Raw genomic sequence first — 19,025 nt, forward strand, 5'->3', positions numbered from 1 at the left:
AGGTTATTCCTAGATTAGGGTAAATTGAGATGGAAGAATGTATGGATTAACTAAGTAGGCCATGAGGAAAACAATGGGACTGTGGCTATGGGACTCTGTTTTTCCATTTCCTATAATCACTTGCCAGAGAATGGTAGCACCCTACATGGATTCATTTCCTTCCTATCCATCTTCCGTTCTTTTTTCGGCAGAGAGAAACATCCCCAGCCCTTGAATGAGTGACAACGCTTTGAATCCCTGACGTTCATTCAAAATATTCCATTCAAATCTCCATAAATGAATACAAAATGAATACTAGTGGGAATAAATTAGCCGCTCGCTAATTAGCCGTTAAGCCATCGTTGAATGTCACATCTTAAGGAGGGGAAGGGGTTTCTCAATGGTGGGGGGTCTAAGGCCCAGGGATATGGCACATAGTCTTTGGGTCTTGTCTGATGTGAGCATGCACACACACAAACACACACACACACACACGTTCATATTAGTTCTGCTCAGTTCATGCTCAGTAGATAAAGTCCTCCCCTTAGTGTAAGAGGTGGAGTCAGAGCTGTTTCCTCTCAGACCTGAATGAGGGTACCAGGGGATTGGACTAATTTTACAGCCTTCAGAAGGAAATTGGATGGGCGTGGAAGGAAAGAAATATGAGAATGTTCAATTTTGGTCACACTGGACTAGAACACATAAAGAATTCCAATGCACACAGAAAATACATCACAGAGACATTTGACACACCATACATAGATATACACATATACTATATAAACTGCTACAAGTTAAACCACAACACTGCAACATGCATATATACACAAATACAGACACATATACATAGACAAAAATACCCACAGTCTGTCTACTTACATTGTACGATCAGCTCCACCACGGCCTCCCGGGGCTTTACGTTGAACCCATTATACTGGCTGGTCTGGCAGCGGTACGAGCCGGTCATCTCCCTGGACACATTAACAATACGCAGCACACCGTCGTAGCTCTCCATCTGCATGCTGCCGTCTGGCATAGGCGCCTCCTTATCGGCTCGCGACCACAGAATGATAGGCTTGGGCTTCCCTGAAACAAGGCACTCCAGCTCCACTGTGTCACCCTCGCGGGCCACCAGGGGGGACTTGCCCCGGGGGACTGTCAGGTTGGGGGGAACTAAGAAAGAGAAAAACAGAGGAGGGACTGATATGGGGCTCTAGAAAGTCAGCAGGCGGGGTAAAAGGAAATGGTCGACTGGGGGGAGAAGTAGCGTGGAAGGTATGAGGGAAGCGAATGAGCATCCAAGTTGTAATGGCAATGAATCTGAGTCTCAGCCACATACACAGCTTGTATGGAAGGACATGCGAATATTAGCAGCGGCAATGGCTAACGGTTGGGACTGGACGATCTGAGCATGTACTCTAAGTAAAACCCTCATGGAGGGCAGCAGTGAGAAAGTTAAATGCAATCAAGCAATGGCAAACAATGAACAATGCAATGATGCGCTGACAAGCAAATGCACTTTTTGACCAACAGTCAAAGAAAATGATCAATAATAGCCCTTTTTGACCCAAAGTTTCCAGGTACTAAAGAGCCACAGGAACTAAACTCAGGGTCTAAACTAGGAACTAAAAGTCCTTGTTGCGCATCCCTGTTTGCTTTTGCACTGCATCCGAAGAACTGTGGAGATTAGACAAATTAGTCTGATAATAGAAAATTGCATTTGAAACGCAGTTTTCACACACAAAGAAATAACGCTGAGTCATTGGACTGATTTCTGAATACATTTAATGAATTTATACAAAAGAGACCCACAGAGGTGGAAAAATCAATCAACAAATGTTAGGGAAAATTTGATAGTTCGTGCTGAGAGTCCATTAAATATGAAGCTGTAGCCAGCAGCCGCTTATCTTTGCTTAGCATAAGCAGGGGCTCTGACCAAAGGTTAAAATATCCGCCTACAAACACCACTAACGTATGTACGGACGGACTATTTCTTGGCTAGACTCAGTGACTTCCAGAGTCTCCCCTGGTTGCCTGGCAACCTCATCGTGACGACAAGTTTCCAGGAAGGCACTGACTCTCCAAGATCTCGGAAACCAAAGAGATATAACATGTTAATTATTTGTTTTACCTTTGGACAGCTAACAGTCTTTTTTGGCTTAGCTGACTGTCTCTCCTTTAAGTTTTACTTCTTTGATTCCCTTGCTATGTTCACTTGATCGCTGCTTGATCTCCCTATCTCTCTTGTTCGGTCGTGCTCTCAGCTCGTTCGTACACACTCTCTCTCTTTATCTTGCTCTTTTTAGACTAGTATTTAGCCCATGGTTCCTCAGGTCGAAATGGTAGTAAGGTTCCTGAAATAGTTTCTGGGCCCCTGGAAAAGTTCTTGCAGTGGACATGGGCTATAAATAACTAAATAAGAAGGTAATAGAATCCACCTAAAAATCTTCCTATAAACAAATTCTATCCATTCTACATCTTAAGCAGCGATATTGCATTACCCTTCTAAGATACCACCATCATTGTCAGCATTGTCATTACAATCATCAGCATTACAATATTATCGTCATCATTGTCACATTTTCATCATAATGTTCATCATCACATCACATTCTCATCACTTCCTCATCAAACACTATTTTTCAGGATGATTTTCACCACCATCATTACTTTCATTCATAATTCTTACCCCTATCACCATCACTCTCCACAGCTTTTTACTTCTCTGCCCTCCTCCTCATCCAGCTACTCAATCTCAGCACAGCATCATATAATTCAGAGCATTTACAACAGAACCCTCCCAAAGGTGATATAGCATTATTGCTGGCCGTGTAACAAAATATGACCCAATAAATATTTTGCCTTTGTTTAACAGACATTTTAGAGCCTGGCTGAAAGTGAACAATGAATAATGAAAGAAGTGCAAAGCGCCAAATTGCTGGACATATTTGCAGGTTTCCTTGACTGTGCCTGTGTGTGTGTGCTCTATGTTTGGAAAGCAGGGAAACTAGCAGGTTGGATCAGGCAGTCTGGTTCCTCATCAAGCATGCTGGCCAAGTAAATTTGTTTAATTAGTAAACCTGGCAAATTCTACCGGCTCCTAGAGTGTGGTGTGTGTATTTGTGTGTTCATGTATTTTAGTGTGAGTCCAAACCATCAGCATACTCCAAGACTGTTTTGTAGCACTGCTCCCAAAAATAGTTTACAGCCAACGAATCGAGGATTTAAAATCTTCTCAGCAATGATGAAACAGCGTCATGCTTCCTGGATGATTTTCGAATCACTGTCATTCTGCCCAAACAATGCTGCAGCTGGAATGAAGTCAAGCCACATTGAAGTTTCATAGTGATGAAATCACTAGCAATCTCCAGAAAATGAAACAGAGTCCAGCTATATTTCTTTTGACCCCATTTCTGTCTGGGTAAGAGGTAACAATCCTATAGCCAACTAAATTCTGCAACTGTCGGTTATTCCTTTGGTCCTTAAAGTAGGTCAAAAGGTACTAACTTACTCAAAATGCTGGAACTACAGTATGTAAAACTGGATGTGATTTATCGATTAATCAAACTGGTAGGAACAAGGAAAAGCGGAACATGTAGCACTGATTCTAAGGTCGTGCTAAACCCCACTACACCAACTGTAAACTTAGCTCATTGTTGACCCCAGGTTATGCACTGAAAAAGTCAATATCCAGTAAGAAGTACGAGTGAGTCTCAAAATTGGAAAAGGTTGTGAATGGGGCACAATGTCACAAAATCCTCTCTCATTGAACTGTATTTATGGAAACATCTTTCCTGTAACCTAAAACCTATAATAACGGCTGTAAACACAACACTGCATAAGTTGATATGGCAAATGTGTTAGCAAACAGTGTTTCTGGTCCAATATTCATTCTCCTTTTAATTCTATTTTGGTCTTCACCAACTCCTGATGGAAATATCTGGCTCCTTAGCAGCTAGGTCCTCCACTATGGTCACCAGCTAGTTGCTGACTTTGTTCGTCTGCTGTTTAGTGCTGGGCAGGTAGCGCAGAGTGGGTTTATCAAAGCTTTTTCACTAAAACTGCTGCCTGCTGCTTTTGTAAACAATGCTAATGACAGTGTTGAGAGTGAACCATAACAGTAAAGTTGTGGGCCATAAAATCCAAACAATGAGCTGATGATGAAGATCCTAAAACGGCTCATATAGCTGAGAGGAACTGTAGTCGGATGATAATTACTTGTGATTTAGTCTCTACGAGGGACACCCTTTCACACATGTGGTCATTTGATCTGCTGTTAATACAGCTTTAAAACAATTCTAGTATATATGGGAAATATTGCACTGATTAATCATTATATGATAATAGATGAAAGATAAGGTGCCTTTTCAGCCACTGTAAACCACACATAAAGCCTCTAATCAGCTAGCTCAACATTTATCTATAACTTTTTGGGTAAGTAATGCATAAACATGTTGTCATTAGCATGGGATAATGAAGACTGGTCATTCACAGATAAGTCTTGGCAATGCTTATTTGGCACCAAAGGAGCAGCAAAAATGATCTCCGCAGAGACAATGACAGCGGACACTCATTTTACTCTCATACATTTGCTGATTGGTATTCACATAATGTCTCGACTGAGGCAGCCAGGTGTCAAGAGCTGACATATTTCTTTCCACGGCATATTTTCTCCACTTTTCCAAACGTTTCCTTGGGTCCAACCAGTGAAATGTTGAATTGACAGCAGCGGTATAGGAGGGGAGCAGCAAGCATCCATTAGCGAGTGGAGGAGAGGTGTATTCACTCAGTTGCCATCATTACACCTGGCCTCTCCACAGCCCAGATTAGGCAGGCAATTACAGTTGCTGCCTATTGGGTTTGGCAGCACAAATACTGGCTATCAGCTGCCATTGTCTCTCTTCGCACCATCATGGAAATGCAAACAGGCGTACATGCACACAGATACTTGCTCATCTCTCTCTGTTGCTTACTCTGTATCTCATTCTTCCTCCTGCTCTCTCTTTCCAAGTGAACACCCTGCCTCTGTGTGTGAGACTGACCACTGAGATGCTCAGTGTGGCAGAGAGCCTGCTACTGGTCTTCACTGTGCTCTCATTGTGCCAAAGCCATCCAAATGCCAGTGATGCCTGCAGGGCATGCCCGCTGTGTGCGTATGCTTGTATAGTGTGCGCTTACGTGGTTTTATGTCTCTGCATGTGCATGTGTGTATAGCTGAGTGTTTCTCTTCTCGCCCACGGGTGACACCATGCTGTGATCCTGCCTCAGTTCCTCAATGGGATGCTTCTAGTTGTTGTTGTTGTTGACTGAAAATACTGCATCTATGTGTGTGTGTGTGTGTGTGTGTATGTGCTTGTGTACTTGGTGGACCTAAATTAGGGACTGGACCTCCTTGTTTGGCCTCAGTAGCGCTGCACATCTCTAGAGCCTCAGCTGGAATGATCCTCCAAGTGTAGAGGCTGATTGCTGGAGCCTTTCAGTGCAATGTGAGCTGACTGCAAAACGTGGAAATATCTGGCACTTTGCATTTTCTTACAGCAACGGGAGCCAGAGTGGTGCACACGGACATCTTTGAGAATAAACAACATTCCCGCTGCCCCCTTTTCGGGTAAGTGCTGTGACATCACTCCCCATCACCATGGCAACGTAGCGCTCTCTACTACTGCAACTCTTGCAGAGTGTCTGTCTGAATGTGTGAGAGTGTGTATTTAGACAGCTTGAGGCCAATGAGTTGGTCACAATGTGACAGGAGTCTCTGCTCCTCTGTGTCCTGGACCTCTGGGGACAGAGAGAGGAGTCCCACAGGTCCACTGTGGATATATTTGTGAATCTGTGCGTGAGTGGGAGAGCTGCATCTATACCTCGAGTTGCTGAAGTGTAATAAATATCCACAGATGTGTTAAAATTGGCTTAGTGCACTGACTGCAGCGACATACTACTGTGTGTGTGTTTTTAAGCTCTATGCTGTTCCCTTCAGATTTTATAACTTATCTTGTGATCAATCACACAAACCCCTCATGAATTCATGTGGCTGAGATTGTAGAGCAGCAGGCTTTCAATACCAAAGCTCTCATGGGTTGCAATTTGATTTGTGGTCACATTGCTCTCTGTAATGTTGCCCTTCTGTTTTTTAACATTTACCCAAACAGGCAGAGTAAAAGGAATGCCCACTGCCCAGTTTAGAAACACACAAATACACACCTCCAGTACCACTGCTTTTTCTGCTGCTAAGTAGTGAGCAACTCCCCTGGAAGGACCAGGGTTTATGTACATCACTCAAGGGGCCTCGACAGTAGTTAATAAGGGAGGGAAGAGTGTTTCGTATTCATGTTTCCCTCCCAGATTTTCCCAGCTGGACAGGGAGGTGATTTCCCAGATGGCCACCTCCATAAAGCATGACTTCAGGTAGTGCAGTTGAGGCTATATGCAGGTACGCTGGGCATAATGTGCCAAGTTATCTAGTCTTATTAACATATTTTATGGGTGCTTCTGCCTGCCACCCTCTGATTTCCCAGACCTCCATAAATGTACATGTTTGTGTTTACAGACTACAGTGTTGTTTTACTCTGACAGTTTCAGCATCTACAGTCTTCCCCAGAAACATCACAGGTGTTGTGCTGACATATGCTGCCAGGTGGTTATATGCTTAACATTCTAGAGGTGGCATGGCCGTGGCAGGGTTAGTGTTGTCATATGGCATATTTCTCAGGACAGCCTCCCAGCTTTGGGACAGCTGTTAGGACCCTTCATCCCAGTTCACAGCTCACTGGACCTGTTTCTGGACCTCTATTGGCTTGTTAATCCAATGCTGGGATCTAGTACTTTCAGATGTCATTATTTTAGCCCAGTTCACAGTTCCTAACTTAATTTTGCATCTTACAGTGATCAGAGATATTTAATTTCAAGTTTTTAGGTTTGATCGCACACATACAGTACACGCTCAAAGACTTTTCACATTATTTTTGTCATTATTCATTTCAATGAATGGACTGGACCATCTTATCAATGTAGAGGGATTTTATAAGTCATGTCACATTTCCTCTTTGTTTCAGTTTTATTATTACAGACACATATGTCACCTAACTGACCATTTGCTACCCTGACAAGCAAATGTCCAATCATAGCTCAGTGACTATAACTAGACACTTTGGATTTACCTGCGTGTTGAAGCAGTGTGGATGGGGCTGTAGTAAGAGCTATACTCTGCACTTAAAAAAAGTTTGGAGGGTGGTGTCTTTTTTTAACCTTTCTAAAACCAAAACCATACTGTAAGAGCAAAAGTGAAGGAATGGATTTAACATTGTGTTTGTCTAGTCTAATGTAAGCTGCAACCAAGTTAGCATGTATGGCTAACTAGTTTACTACCTACGATGCTGTATCCATTTCTCTTTATACATCCATGGTTACTTCCTAGCCCAAGGGCGTACAAAGAAAATATTACGTGACTAAGCAAGAAGTCAACAAGTGTTACCGAAAGAATGTCATTATCCAACATGGTGGTCTCTCAAAAAAGGGTGGTAGAGGTGTTTGTAGAGGCGAACCTGCTTGGACAGCTTAGGCATCCATGTTGAAATGAAAAGTACACCGTGCCCTGGCTGCCTAGTTACAAAAATTCAGAGGTGCACGACCAAGCGCCACAAAAGCTTGCGGCCCGACACGAAAGGCTAATGATGTCATTTTTGGCCTGCGGACCCCGCACCGGGGACAGTCCGTTGGAGCTTTGACAGTCACTAGAAGCACATTCATGGCCCTTCATATAAGTTTCTGTGTGGTACCTGTGTCGTAGCTGAGCTAACGATAGCGACTAAGAGAGGCTGAGTGGCTCTCCGGTGAGTGTGTGTCTGTGTCTGTATGTAGTCGTAGCCCTGCTGTTTATCATGAGCTCATCATCAAGGGAAAGAATGCAGTCCGGTGGTGCTTATGCAGCCGTCAAAAGCACAAGTCAGAATTATTGCGCCAAAATAGACAAACACTAAGTAGAGGGTTAGCAAAATATAGAGTAAACTCATATGAATGATGCTTCTCGATCTGCATATATTTAAAAATGAGCGCTTTTTCACAGACTCCCACTGAAAGGCAGGGGCTGGGGGAGGTTAAAGTGTGCAGTACCTCTTTAACAACATTTTGTGGGGTTACAGATGCTATGAAAAAAGTATTTCCCCATTATTTTTCAATGTGTTGTCAGTTGTTGAACCAACTGGATCCCTACTGCACAAGTAAAGCACAAAAGAAAAAGCAATGAAAGAGAATGGACATGTGACCAGCATCAACAAAGAACCACATTCTGTGAAAACTCCACATGTCCCAACATGAAGGGAAAAATAAAGCAGCAAACAACTTGTTTCCACCCACAGTGACCAAACAGCAGTTGAACCTTTGCACCATGTAGGTGAGTCAGGATGCAGACCAGGTTTCTCTTTATCGGGGTCAGAGAATTTGCTGCTGAAACAAGCACATCAGCGCGGTCAACAGCCAGCGGTCATGCTGTCCCTATTAGAGTCACATGTGGCACGGTCACTCGGATGATGGCAGCTCATGATGAATCAGAGTCAAACAGACAACGGGACGGTTGAAAGGAGGATAGACAGAGACGAGCGGGCTGCCGTAAGCTTTAGATGACTTAAACTAATTTTGGAAAAAAAGAGCTTGTACATTGTGTTTATTAAATCAGCTAATTTTTTAATTAACTGAAGACTTAATTGATTTGCTTAATTCATTAACTGCAGTGATTCTTGAGATTGACAGAAACACTGGGTGGTGCCAGAGTTTCAGGTGTGAGCGGGATGCTAATTGAGGGACTCATCATGGAAGGATATATCTCCCTCACAAGAAGAGAGAGGTGACTTTCAATCCTAATACTTTGTGATCATCAATCAGACTGAGGATGAGCTACTGTCGTGTGCTGATGCTCAAATGAATCAACAGAGACTATTCACGCCGCCACTGTTTAAAGGACAGTAATGTAATTTTTTTTAACCAAGATGGTAGATGCTAGTGTTTATAGTAATTATAGTACAGCGAGTGCAATAAGCGGGTATCAGCTTTGTGAATCAGCATTGAAAACTGGCTTTAAATGTCAAGAATCCATCTGTAATAACTCTACATGCTATTAAAATTTTATCTCTAAGATGGTCCCAGTGGTAGTTCCAATCTGAAGCCAAATAACATTTCAGAGTCACAGCCGTAGAATGTCAAAAATTCCATTAAAAAAAACTGCAACAATAATCCAGCAAGACACACCCACTAAACACACATTTAACACACAGACTAATGAGAGGATTAATCAGCTCGTTCCTGTTAGAAGTTTATGGGATGTTTTATGTTTTACACTAATGCTCGTAACTCTTTTCAACTTTTCCTGTGTCTTGTGGTTCTTAATCCTGACAGTATCCAAAGGGGAGGTCTGTGTCCTCGTTTCCAGACCACGCTCATAAATAAGCATTAGCCTTGCAATCTCTGGGAGCCCCCGACGAGAAAAGAAGTTGCTTATTTAATGAGTGTGTCATGATAGTAAATATTAGTGCTGTTTTGCAAAAGGGAGAAATCATCAAGACTGTTGAAATCTGTGTTCATCAAAAGTTGAAAGAATGGAAGATAATAAATATTCTCTTTTATAAAGACATGCTGCATTGTCATTGTCATTGTCTTAGCTGGGGCTAAGCTCGGGTTTGGAATATGGAACCGGAGCCAATACTGGAACAGCCAGCGAGCTCCAAAGTGTTACTCTAAGACTAGAGACACTTTAGGCTTTCCAACCACTTCCCCAGCACGAAACCCTGGCAGACCTGCAGCGTAATCTCCTCTAAACGATTTTATTAAGACTTCTAATTGCAGCTCGGGCTTTCTCCCTTCAGGAGAACAGGCAGAGGAACAAAAACAGGGCTTATTCACCCCAAAACAGGCTGCAGGCATATGGCAAGGCAGAGGTACAAGGCGCTTTAGTACACAGCAGCTATACTGTGCCACTCATTTAAGACATTTCTGATTCATGGCATAAATCTGACTGAAAGAAACGCCACTCATAACAGGCATTCTTCAGGAAAACAGCCAAGTCACATCCAGGTAAAGCAGCGGGAATTGTAACTGGCAGAAGCAAAATTCAATATATTATTTCCTATGACAGGAACAGCTCTATGACAATGCAACACTTTCATAATACTTCATACCCAGACATCTGACTGGAACAATAAAAGCTTAAAAAGCAATCTCATCTAAGCCTTAAGGAAACCTTTCATTTCATATGATCACAATAGAGTCAGTCATTTCCTCGGTTATTTCCTCAGTCAGACAGCAGTATTTTTTTACACATTAAAGGGTCTGTGTTAATGCATTGGCATCGCCCAGGCACTCCAAAAGAAGAGACTGCACTACTTAAAAGATAATGAGGAAACAATCTTGGCAGGTGCGATTGATCCCACTGTTTTATAGCGTAGGGATTATCAAAGGATTATCTAACAATAATTATGCACCCAAGGTCGACACACCACTTTCATGTTCATGCTGTGAGTGGCAGCGAGGTGTGTGTGTGTGTGTGCCACAGAAAAACAAGACGGTGAGAGGAGGTAAGGGTGCGTGAGTGTGTCAATGTGCCTGTTCACGAGTGTGCATGCGTGTGTGCTCAAAAGGGGATATGAAGCTCGCTATGAACCCAATCACAAGTTGCAAAATACCCAAAAGTCACTTATCAGAGTACAAACAGATATCTCCTGTGCCAGCGGCAACACCAACCAATGGGAGTCCTCCACATGGAAGATCTGGAAATCTGGGATGAGTGAGCGGCAAGCAGGAGACTCCCAATCGTGGTGTATCTGAGGTGTGGAGTCAATTGGGTCGCACCCCTTGGTGGAGTCGATGGGCGATGAAGTAATGCGTGGTGACACCGGAGCCTCACCACACAGTTGCTGCTCATTGATTGACCTCACACTGAAGATTACAGATAAAGACCACAATTCCTGTCCCATTACATATGTTATCGCTTTGTCTCTCTAACCACTGCATCTCACCATTATTGCAGCGCCTGCAGGAAGTGAGAAAGCACAAAACGTATTGTTAACTGTTCTAAATGTGCCATGCAGCAATCTTCTAAAAGTCAGGCTCTCTTTTGTTGCCTGTGAAGCTGTTCTAGGCTAAAATGTGACAGGAAGAGGGTTGATTGATGTTAAAATCTGAAACGACAGATAGAAAAATAGATGTTTGGCAGCAGATTTTGTCCTTTGATTGTTCTTTTAAAGACTGAAAATGTTTTATTATCCAAGCACCTACGTCTTGCCTTGTTCTGAAACAACTGATGCAATAGGGCAGCAGAGTATCTAAAAGACACAATGAACGGCTGCTGTAACACTGCTCTGTTTCTATGAGACTACTCAACATGCCATGATTGAAGCTACAATGATGCAGCTCAGTAGACAAGGTGGACTGGTATGTTGTGTTATTAACATGCTGTGCACATATATACAAACGTTAGTCGGAACAGTGGTGGAAGCAGCCAATTAGATGGGAGGACGATGGATGTTTAGTCTCTGATTAGTCGGACTGATGGAGTCAGCTTTGGTTCACAAGAATCCAATGGAACAGTCAATGCAATACAGTGGTGTTGGTGCTGTAATACAATTGTCTGCAGTAACTAGAAATTACAGTAGAAGCCAGTGGTTCTTGAACATTTTTCAGCTGAGGACAAATTACTGGAATTTAGTCAGGCAGTGAATAACATTCTAAAGAAGACATACAAGCATTCTTAACCTGTGGAGACGATCCAGGAAGAGGGCTTAAAAGGGTCGGCTCACCCAAATCACACACATACTGGAAAAAAATCTGTTTTTATATTCTGAGTTTTTGAGGCCCGAGATTTATGCTGCCACCCCAGCATAATGACGGTAAATTGAGTTTTGTTTGTGCTACTAACGCATACAAAAAACAAGTCCTTCCCCCAAAACTTGTCTTGGTTAGTTTGGATAATCCACAGACCTCACTGTCAATTGTCATTTCATTGGGAACTGTTTTCTGACATCACAGAAAAAACTCAATTCATCACCATTGTGTTGGGGTGCAGAATTCTCTTTTCAATTCCCTTGGGTCAATAAAACCAAAGGTATTAACATTGCTTTATACCACAAGAAATAACGTTTCCAAGATTTGGGTGAACTGACCATTTAAAGAGAAATTTACTTTTCTTACAATCTGGTCTTATTTCACATTATTGCTACCATTCCTATCTGTTACATACCAACGTAACTGCTGAAATCTGGGGAAATACCTACTGTACTAGAAACATCCACATACAAGAGCAACCACATAAGCCTTCAGACAGGTTTTCAACTTTAATCATACTATATACACCTTACATAGAGACGGATACCAAGCTGAACATTAAAGTTATTTTTACATCTGTCAGTTGTAAATGCTCATTAGATAGTGGATAGTAATTTTCTTCTCAACTTTGACCTACTGTACTTAACATAGCTGTAAAAGCATAGAGTTATAATATAATATATAATAATAAAAAAGGAAATGGTTTAGATGACCTGAATGGACATGATTAGAGTAAAATGATTTAAAAACTGATAGGATTGATAGCAAAAACTACAAATATAAGACTTAAATTGTTTAAGAATTTTCCTTTAAAAAGTCGAAGTCCCAAGCCCCACAGTCTAAGATACACTGCCAGTTTTTTTTCCTTTGCTTTGTCAATAGGCATTTTCAATTTCTTCTCATGATCATCTAAAGCATGTGTGTATGACTAAAGTAGCTATACGATGTCTATGTGTGTGTTTGTGTCAAATGTGTTGGGGGGGTGTGTAGATGCGCCACTGACACAAAGGGGTGTGAGGCTCACCAGTTGTGGAAGAGATGTTGACATCAATGCTGATCTCAGGGATGCCTCCTCCCTTCAGCGCCGCCACGCAGGTGTACGTGCCGAAGTCGGTGAACTTGAGGTCTATGATGTCCAGGTTGGTGGTCCCGGGGGAGATGTCGGGGTCCGTCTGGGTGATAACCATGCGCTCTGAGCTCCGCAGGGCACGGCCGTTCTTCAGCCAGCTAAAAGTCAGCTCCTCTGGTGGGGTTGCCTCCACCTTGGACATTCAGCACATTGTTGTTATTTGTGTTGCATTGATGAGTAACTTAGTGAAACTTATTATATATAGGTATACATGTGTGTGCTTTTCTGCCAGTGCTTTTCCTTAACTATACCTGACAAGATATCTTGACTTCACGTCCAATCTGGATGTTGTCATCATTGTGGTAGGGGTCAGGAGTGATCCAGAATCGCCCCTTTTTCAAAGCTGTGAAGAGATAATCAATTTTATTAGAACTAGATTTACATTTGTACACTGCACTTGTTCCTTCTGCAAGTCTGCGATGTGCTGCTGGAACAAACGCTGAGATATTTACTGTAGGTTATGGCTCTGCTTGTCATATTGATGTGATTTCTGAGATATAATCCCAAAGACAGGATATTATGGATTTTTTAAATAGATTTTTCCAGCGTTTTTTTTGTACTTTTCGCAACATCCACACTTGGTCCACAATCGCTGTTATGCATCTCCAGTGAATGTACTTTAAATTTGACTTTGTTACTCGTACCTGCTCAGTATTTGCACACTCACACATTGTTCAAATACATAGAAAGACTGGATTGTGTCACAGCTTGCTGATTTAACAGATCTGAGCATAGCATTGTGAGCAAAACATGTTTCTCGCACATCTAGATGCACTTCAGTACCGGGGTCATGAAATCATAAAAGTGGTATTAAACCAGAAGTGTAAGAGTAGACATGGATATGACAACTGTAACTGTTCTTCTAAAACAACAACTGAAAGTTTAGCTTTTGATGCCGCAGAAGGTTCAAACAAAGAACTTAACAGATAAAGCAGAATCATATGTTTGTTTTGAAGACTAAAGCTTTGAACCAACATTAATATTGATAGCTACGGACCGAAGAATCCTACAGCATTCAAGCAGGTTCACACACAAACACAAACACACACACTGTGAAATTGGAGAGATACCTAACAAAATATCCACCATTTCTAATCCAATTTGGTTTGCAAACTCCATTTTCAAAGCATAGCTTCTCTGAACGGAAAAAGAAGATGATTTCATTATAATGCATGCTGTATTGGTTCCAAACCCCTGCGCCTACTGTTCAATTCATCTCCTCAGCAAAAAAAGCTGACGGCACCATGGAAATCTTTTCATCTAGCAATTCCCAAGTGACATTATCATATTCAGTTTGGTAAAGGGAAAACGAAAACAAAACCTGCGTGTCAGATTTAAACACAGGAAATTGAATGTGCAAAACACTGTGATGCCTGCCGAGCTGCACATTGAGGGGAGAGACGAGTGACACACACCTCCTTGACATGATCTTCCTTCTCGCGTTTGAAATCCATGTCGGCAGGCAGAGAATTCTATTTCTGACGCATGTCAGATACAAATATTACAATCATGTCAACACTCTCACACACACCACTGTGCATTTGCATTCATTCTTGTATCCCATATATACTTATTCTGCAAGACACTGCCTATCAGTCATGTTGTATAATTCAATAGTACTGGCATAGAAACTGTAGCAATTAGCATAATAGCAGTATATATCTGTGACCATTATGGATATGAATATAATACAAGGCATTACCTGCAACCCACCTTCATTTCCCATTTAGGCTCAGCTCTGCATCACAGTGTACATCTACCACATACATGCCAAGATTCAATTGCCTTAAGCCAACATACATAGTATAAGGTTAATGAGACAGTACTAAGTCCATGGTGGAAATCATTAAGCGAGCATATCTGTGAGGGAACAAAGATTTCCTACATGTCAGACAGTGAAAACACCTGGAGACAGAGTTGTAGTTATATCTTGACAGTGTGAAAAGGCGTTTGTGTCTCAGCGACATCCTCAGCAGAGTTTACCAAGTATTATCTCATACACAAACATACACTCACACACACAGACGTTATTTCCACACATCTCTATGAGTCATTGTGCTGTCACAGGTGACACCGGATAAACATTTGGATTAACTGCTTTCCTCTTTTTCCTCCAGCTCAAGTATATTCTTCTCTCAACTTAAGAAACTGTAACACAGTTAGGCATTTAACAATCCTCGACCCAGCTCTACTTTACTGTAAGGTTAAACTGGCCAAAAAAAATAATTCAGTACTCTTGAAAAAATAGAATTACCGCTCAACAGATGTATGCCTCCACCAACCAGTCAAGTTGCAGTTTACATCCATGTCCAACCTCCAGGTATTTAACTGTAGAGTCTCAATTAAAATGAACTGAGAGAATAAACAAGACATGGTGTGCCTGCTGGTGGCTGAACCATTGTGTTTCTATACAGCAAGTCATTTTTGCAATTCTATTTAATATTTATTTTGTTCTTTGTCATACATTTTATTCGCCTGAATTTACAATCAACTCATACATTCAGAATGACATTTCTAAAATCTCAATGGAATCATTTTTCCACTTTTGCGTAATGTGTTTAACACATCGACCCCCCTTCCTTTACCCATTTACTGCCAAGAAAGGTAACTGTGGAACCCCTTTATCAGCTATCCACTCATCACCATGACTGATAAATCTCAATTGACTTCTAAACTACACTGCTCATGCAGGAGGTAAATATAGCATACATTTGCTCATTAGGGAGGTCACTGCTCCAGGTAGGCGTGACTTGTAAATTTGAGGTACCTGCAATGTATTTAACAACACACTAATCTTATCAGTAGAAAACACAAAGTTTGGGCTGCTGAACAAAATTGGCCCATTTTGGCCAAATGAAATTCTGGTGCTGTGTAGATATACTTAACTGACCACAGGATGTGATGAATCAAATTCTAAAGTGCCCCATGGCCCCTGCAATCCTGTCGCAATACAGTGTGGACCAATGTGCACTTGATGGGATGGCTTTCTAGAAGAAACTGGACCCAGATGTGTTGCATCATTTGCCTTTTCTTTAACCCTTTCTTACTATTTGGTATCCACTTCATATCCCTTAAATTTAACTGATGACTGACAGGCCAGATTGATGTCTCATTGAAAAGGGTGAAAGGACTTAAAAAGGGCACAGTCAATGGCTTATGTGCTCCGTTCACAATAACACATATAATCACATATAATTATGTGTTTCAAGGTTTTTCTCAGGCAGCATCAAGAGTATCAAGGCAAGTTGTCCCTAAAAACGTCAACTGGTGCAAATTAACCTTTGAAAAGTCAAGTTGTGAGCCTTTCATTGCTCACATTTATGAATAACCATGCATTATTTAACTGTTTAAATATTCAAAAGAACATGAATTAACACAAGGACCATCATTTTGCAAACATTGCTGAATATATGTCCATCTTAACAGGGCTGCAAGCTCCAAGTGCTATAAAGGATGGTTGGCTTTACATATAAAATGTGGGTGTTAATTTATCTTGACTCCAAATTAAAATGTAACTAAAACATAAAACTGAAGAGATTAGAACCAAATCATTAAAAAGAAAGAAACATATTCTCCATCTACTTGCATAATTTGATTAACAAGTTCTGGACTGATTACTGACATACGGGAAGAACAGATTATAGTCCTCACTGACCTGGGTGCTTGTGCTCCATTTTTTAATATCTATGATAATACCAGCACACCAAGGAGACTTGCTATATTATCATAGTGATCAGAACATGTCACCCATCAGAGATAACATAAATTTTATGTTTTCATTAAAAAGAAAACCACCACAGTGTCTGAATATCTGCAACCACAATCTCAGACTTAATGCTTACTGACTTACTGTACGTCAACTTTGTTAAGAAAAATAGTGCAAGGTGCAATGGTACATTCTGATTTGAAAATCGCTCCCATCACTTGCACACAGATTTAGATTTAGATTCCATAACCACAGATCTTAACTACTAGTTAAACCCAGAGTTGAAATGTCTGATTAAATCTTTATGGTCACTTTTCTGTTCCCTACTTTCCCCACAATTTTGCTCATGGGGACTCAGCCTTCCTTCATTTCTGCACAGAGCTTCAGTGCACATCAGAATAGCCAGTGCTGCCTATGTGCACTCATGCATATTTCAGAATCGGTTCCTTTCCTGCCTTCCTCCACATTCAAACCTCCTTTCCTGCAATTTTTGTCTGACCATAAATATTGAATAGCAAGTAGGCATTCCTGTAAATTGACTACATTTGTGTACAAGAGCGATAAGTGGGCATTACGTCCCCTGGTTGTAGTAAATTTTGCTGGACAGCTGCAGTGACTAAAATGGTGCCTGTTCCCTTATGCATGGGAGAGAATTTGAAAACTGGAGGTATTTTAAAAGGGACTGTGGTGAGTGTGTGAGGTGAGAAGTGCAGAGTTGGGAGACTTTATCGGGTGATGGCGCACTGTCGCTCTTCCTTCCCATTTCTGATAACCAATTCATGGCAAAAGTCACATGAATCTTTAACGAGGGCTCCTCTTAGAAACAGAACTTTCCCATTTGCTCTGGAGGTAAACTGTGTCTCCGACTATTGTTCCACAATTTCCACAACATCATTAATATCTTACAAGAGTACGTGTGTATACAGCAGGAGTTAGAGAGTCTGTATGTATATATTGCTCAGTTGTTATGGCGATGGATCTGTTGACATGGGAGCTCAGATCTATCTCCATGACAACTGAGTAGGGGTGTGTATCTGTGTGTATGCTGCGATTCAAAGGTGATTCTGTACAATTCGACTCATCCATAATTAAAATTTTATATTTTAAGTGAAACTAAAATAAATAAATTATTTTCTTGATTTTTTTTAATACTCTAGACTTCTGCCACACCAACAGGAGTAAGCACCAACAGCAGCGGCAGTGATAAACTGGATAACTGTAATTAGGGCCCAATTGGAAGTGGCATTAGATGCTAATTAGGGCTGTACCCAAATCAGAATTTTTTAATTGCATGTCAACTCAGGTTGTACCTACACGACTCACGTTATAGTGTTTTGATCATCATCTGCGTTATGAAAACATCAAGATTTCCACACGGTCATAGTTCAGTAATGAAATCCTGGCTCACCACGAAGCTGGTGTCTCCTGCCTGGCTCCTGAAAGGGCTGCCAGTTGAAGTGGTGATCACGCTGGCTGGCAGTAGACGAAGTGGAGCTAATGTCTGGTTCAAACGTAGTTTATCCAACTACGCTTTCATTCAGGAGCTGAGAGCACTAGAGCAGCGAATGGAAACAAGTTGCTCAGGCCTCTTTTCTCTATTTCTATTACAGTTAGTTTTGTACTTTTGAAACAAAACTGTTTGTAGCCTGCTGCGCTGTTATCCTGCGTTGCTCTGTGTACAATGATGCTACCAAAAAAAAAGGGGGGCAAGTGTGTGAGGCTGATGTGTGCACAGGGAGAATTTCCAAATTTCATGCAGCATTTGGGTCGGATCTGTGGTCGTACTGCGATGTAGCCTAATCACCAAGTCTTGTATCAGTTTTCTGATATGTATTAGTGGTTAGTCTTTACACCTCTGCAATTGAGTAAACCATCCACTGATGTATGGTTGAAAGCTCTTTAAAAAAAAGGTCAAGAATGAGCTTTCATGGTAACTTTTAAGAAGCACAATGTTACATTTTTGTTGAGATGATGTCAACTGTTGTTTAGGCAAAAACAAAGTTGAATAAAGGCATCTCTGTCAGAGTCAACAAAAGTTGAACATTATAAGCTTTATAAAGATCATCTTTAGTGTTTGTACTGTGTTAAATATTAAGGGCTCGCAGCAGGATTCATTTACAGAATACCATAACTTGTTATCTAGGCTAGTCTAGTGGTAGCTCCTTCATTAGGTGCCAACTAAAGCAAGGAATCATCTCAGGCACCAGTGTAGAAAATCCAGCGTTATTTAAAAAAAAATTGCCAGTATCACAGGCATCACTGGGGCAAAAAACACAAGTCAACATATGCACAAACAAATTCTGCATGAATTATTGATGATTTTGGAAGCTGGTTTCCTTTCATCATCATCAGAGGTTCCTGTCATTGAACCTTGACTGTGGTAACATGCCAGGGAGTAAAACA

General features: G+C 41.4%; 1 protein-coding gene across 3 annotated transcripts in view; it reads right to left on the reverse strand.

Annotated features, from left to right (window-relative positions):
* The window catches only part of LOC122863639 (MAM domain-containing glycosylphosphatidylinositol anchor protein 2-like), a 178,410-nt gene that overhangs the window by 62,935 nt on the left and 96,450 nt on the right, over positions 1-19,025 (reverse strand). For 2 of the 3 annotated variants that reach the window (XM_044170309.1, XM_044170308.1), the window contains exons 7-9: positions 13,168-13,259; positions 12,812-13,049; positions 859-1,152 (exon numbers count right to left, since the gene is read on the reverse strand). In XM_044170309.1, coding sequence (XP_044026244.1) covers positions 859-1,152; positions 12,812-13,049; positions 13,168-13,259 — 624 coding nt within the window. Of the gene's footprint in view, positions 1-858; positions 1,180-12,811; positions 13,050-13,167; positions 13,260-19,025 lie in introns of all 3 variants that reach the window. The other variant, XM_044170307.1, reaches the window with a different exon arrangement.

Source organism: Siniperca chuatsi, linkage group LG16, assembly GCF_020085105.1.
Source record: "Siniperca chuatsi isolate FFG_IHB_CAS linkage group LG16, ASM2008510v1, whole genome shotgun sequence".
In the NCBI taxonomy this organism is placed as follows: domain Eukaryota; kingdom Metazoa; phylum Chordata; class Actinopteri; order Centrarchiformes; family Sinipercidae; genus Siniperca; species Siniperca chuatsi.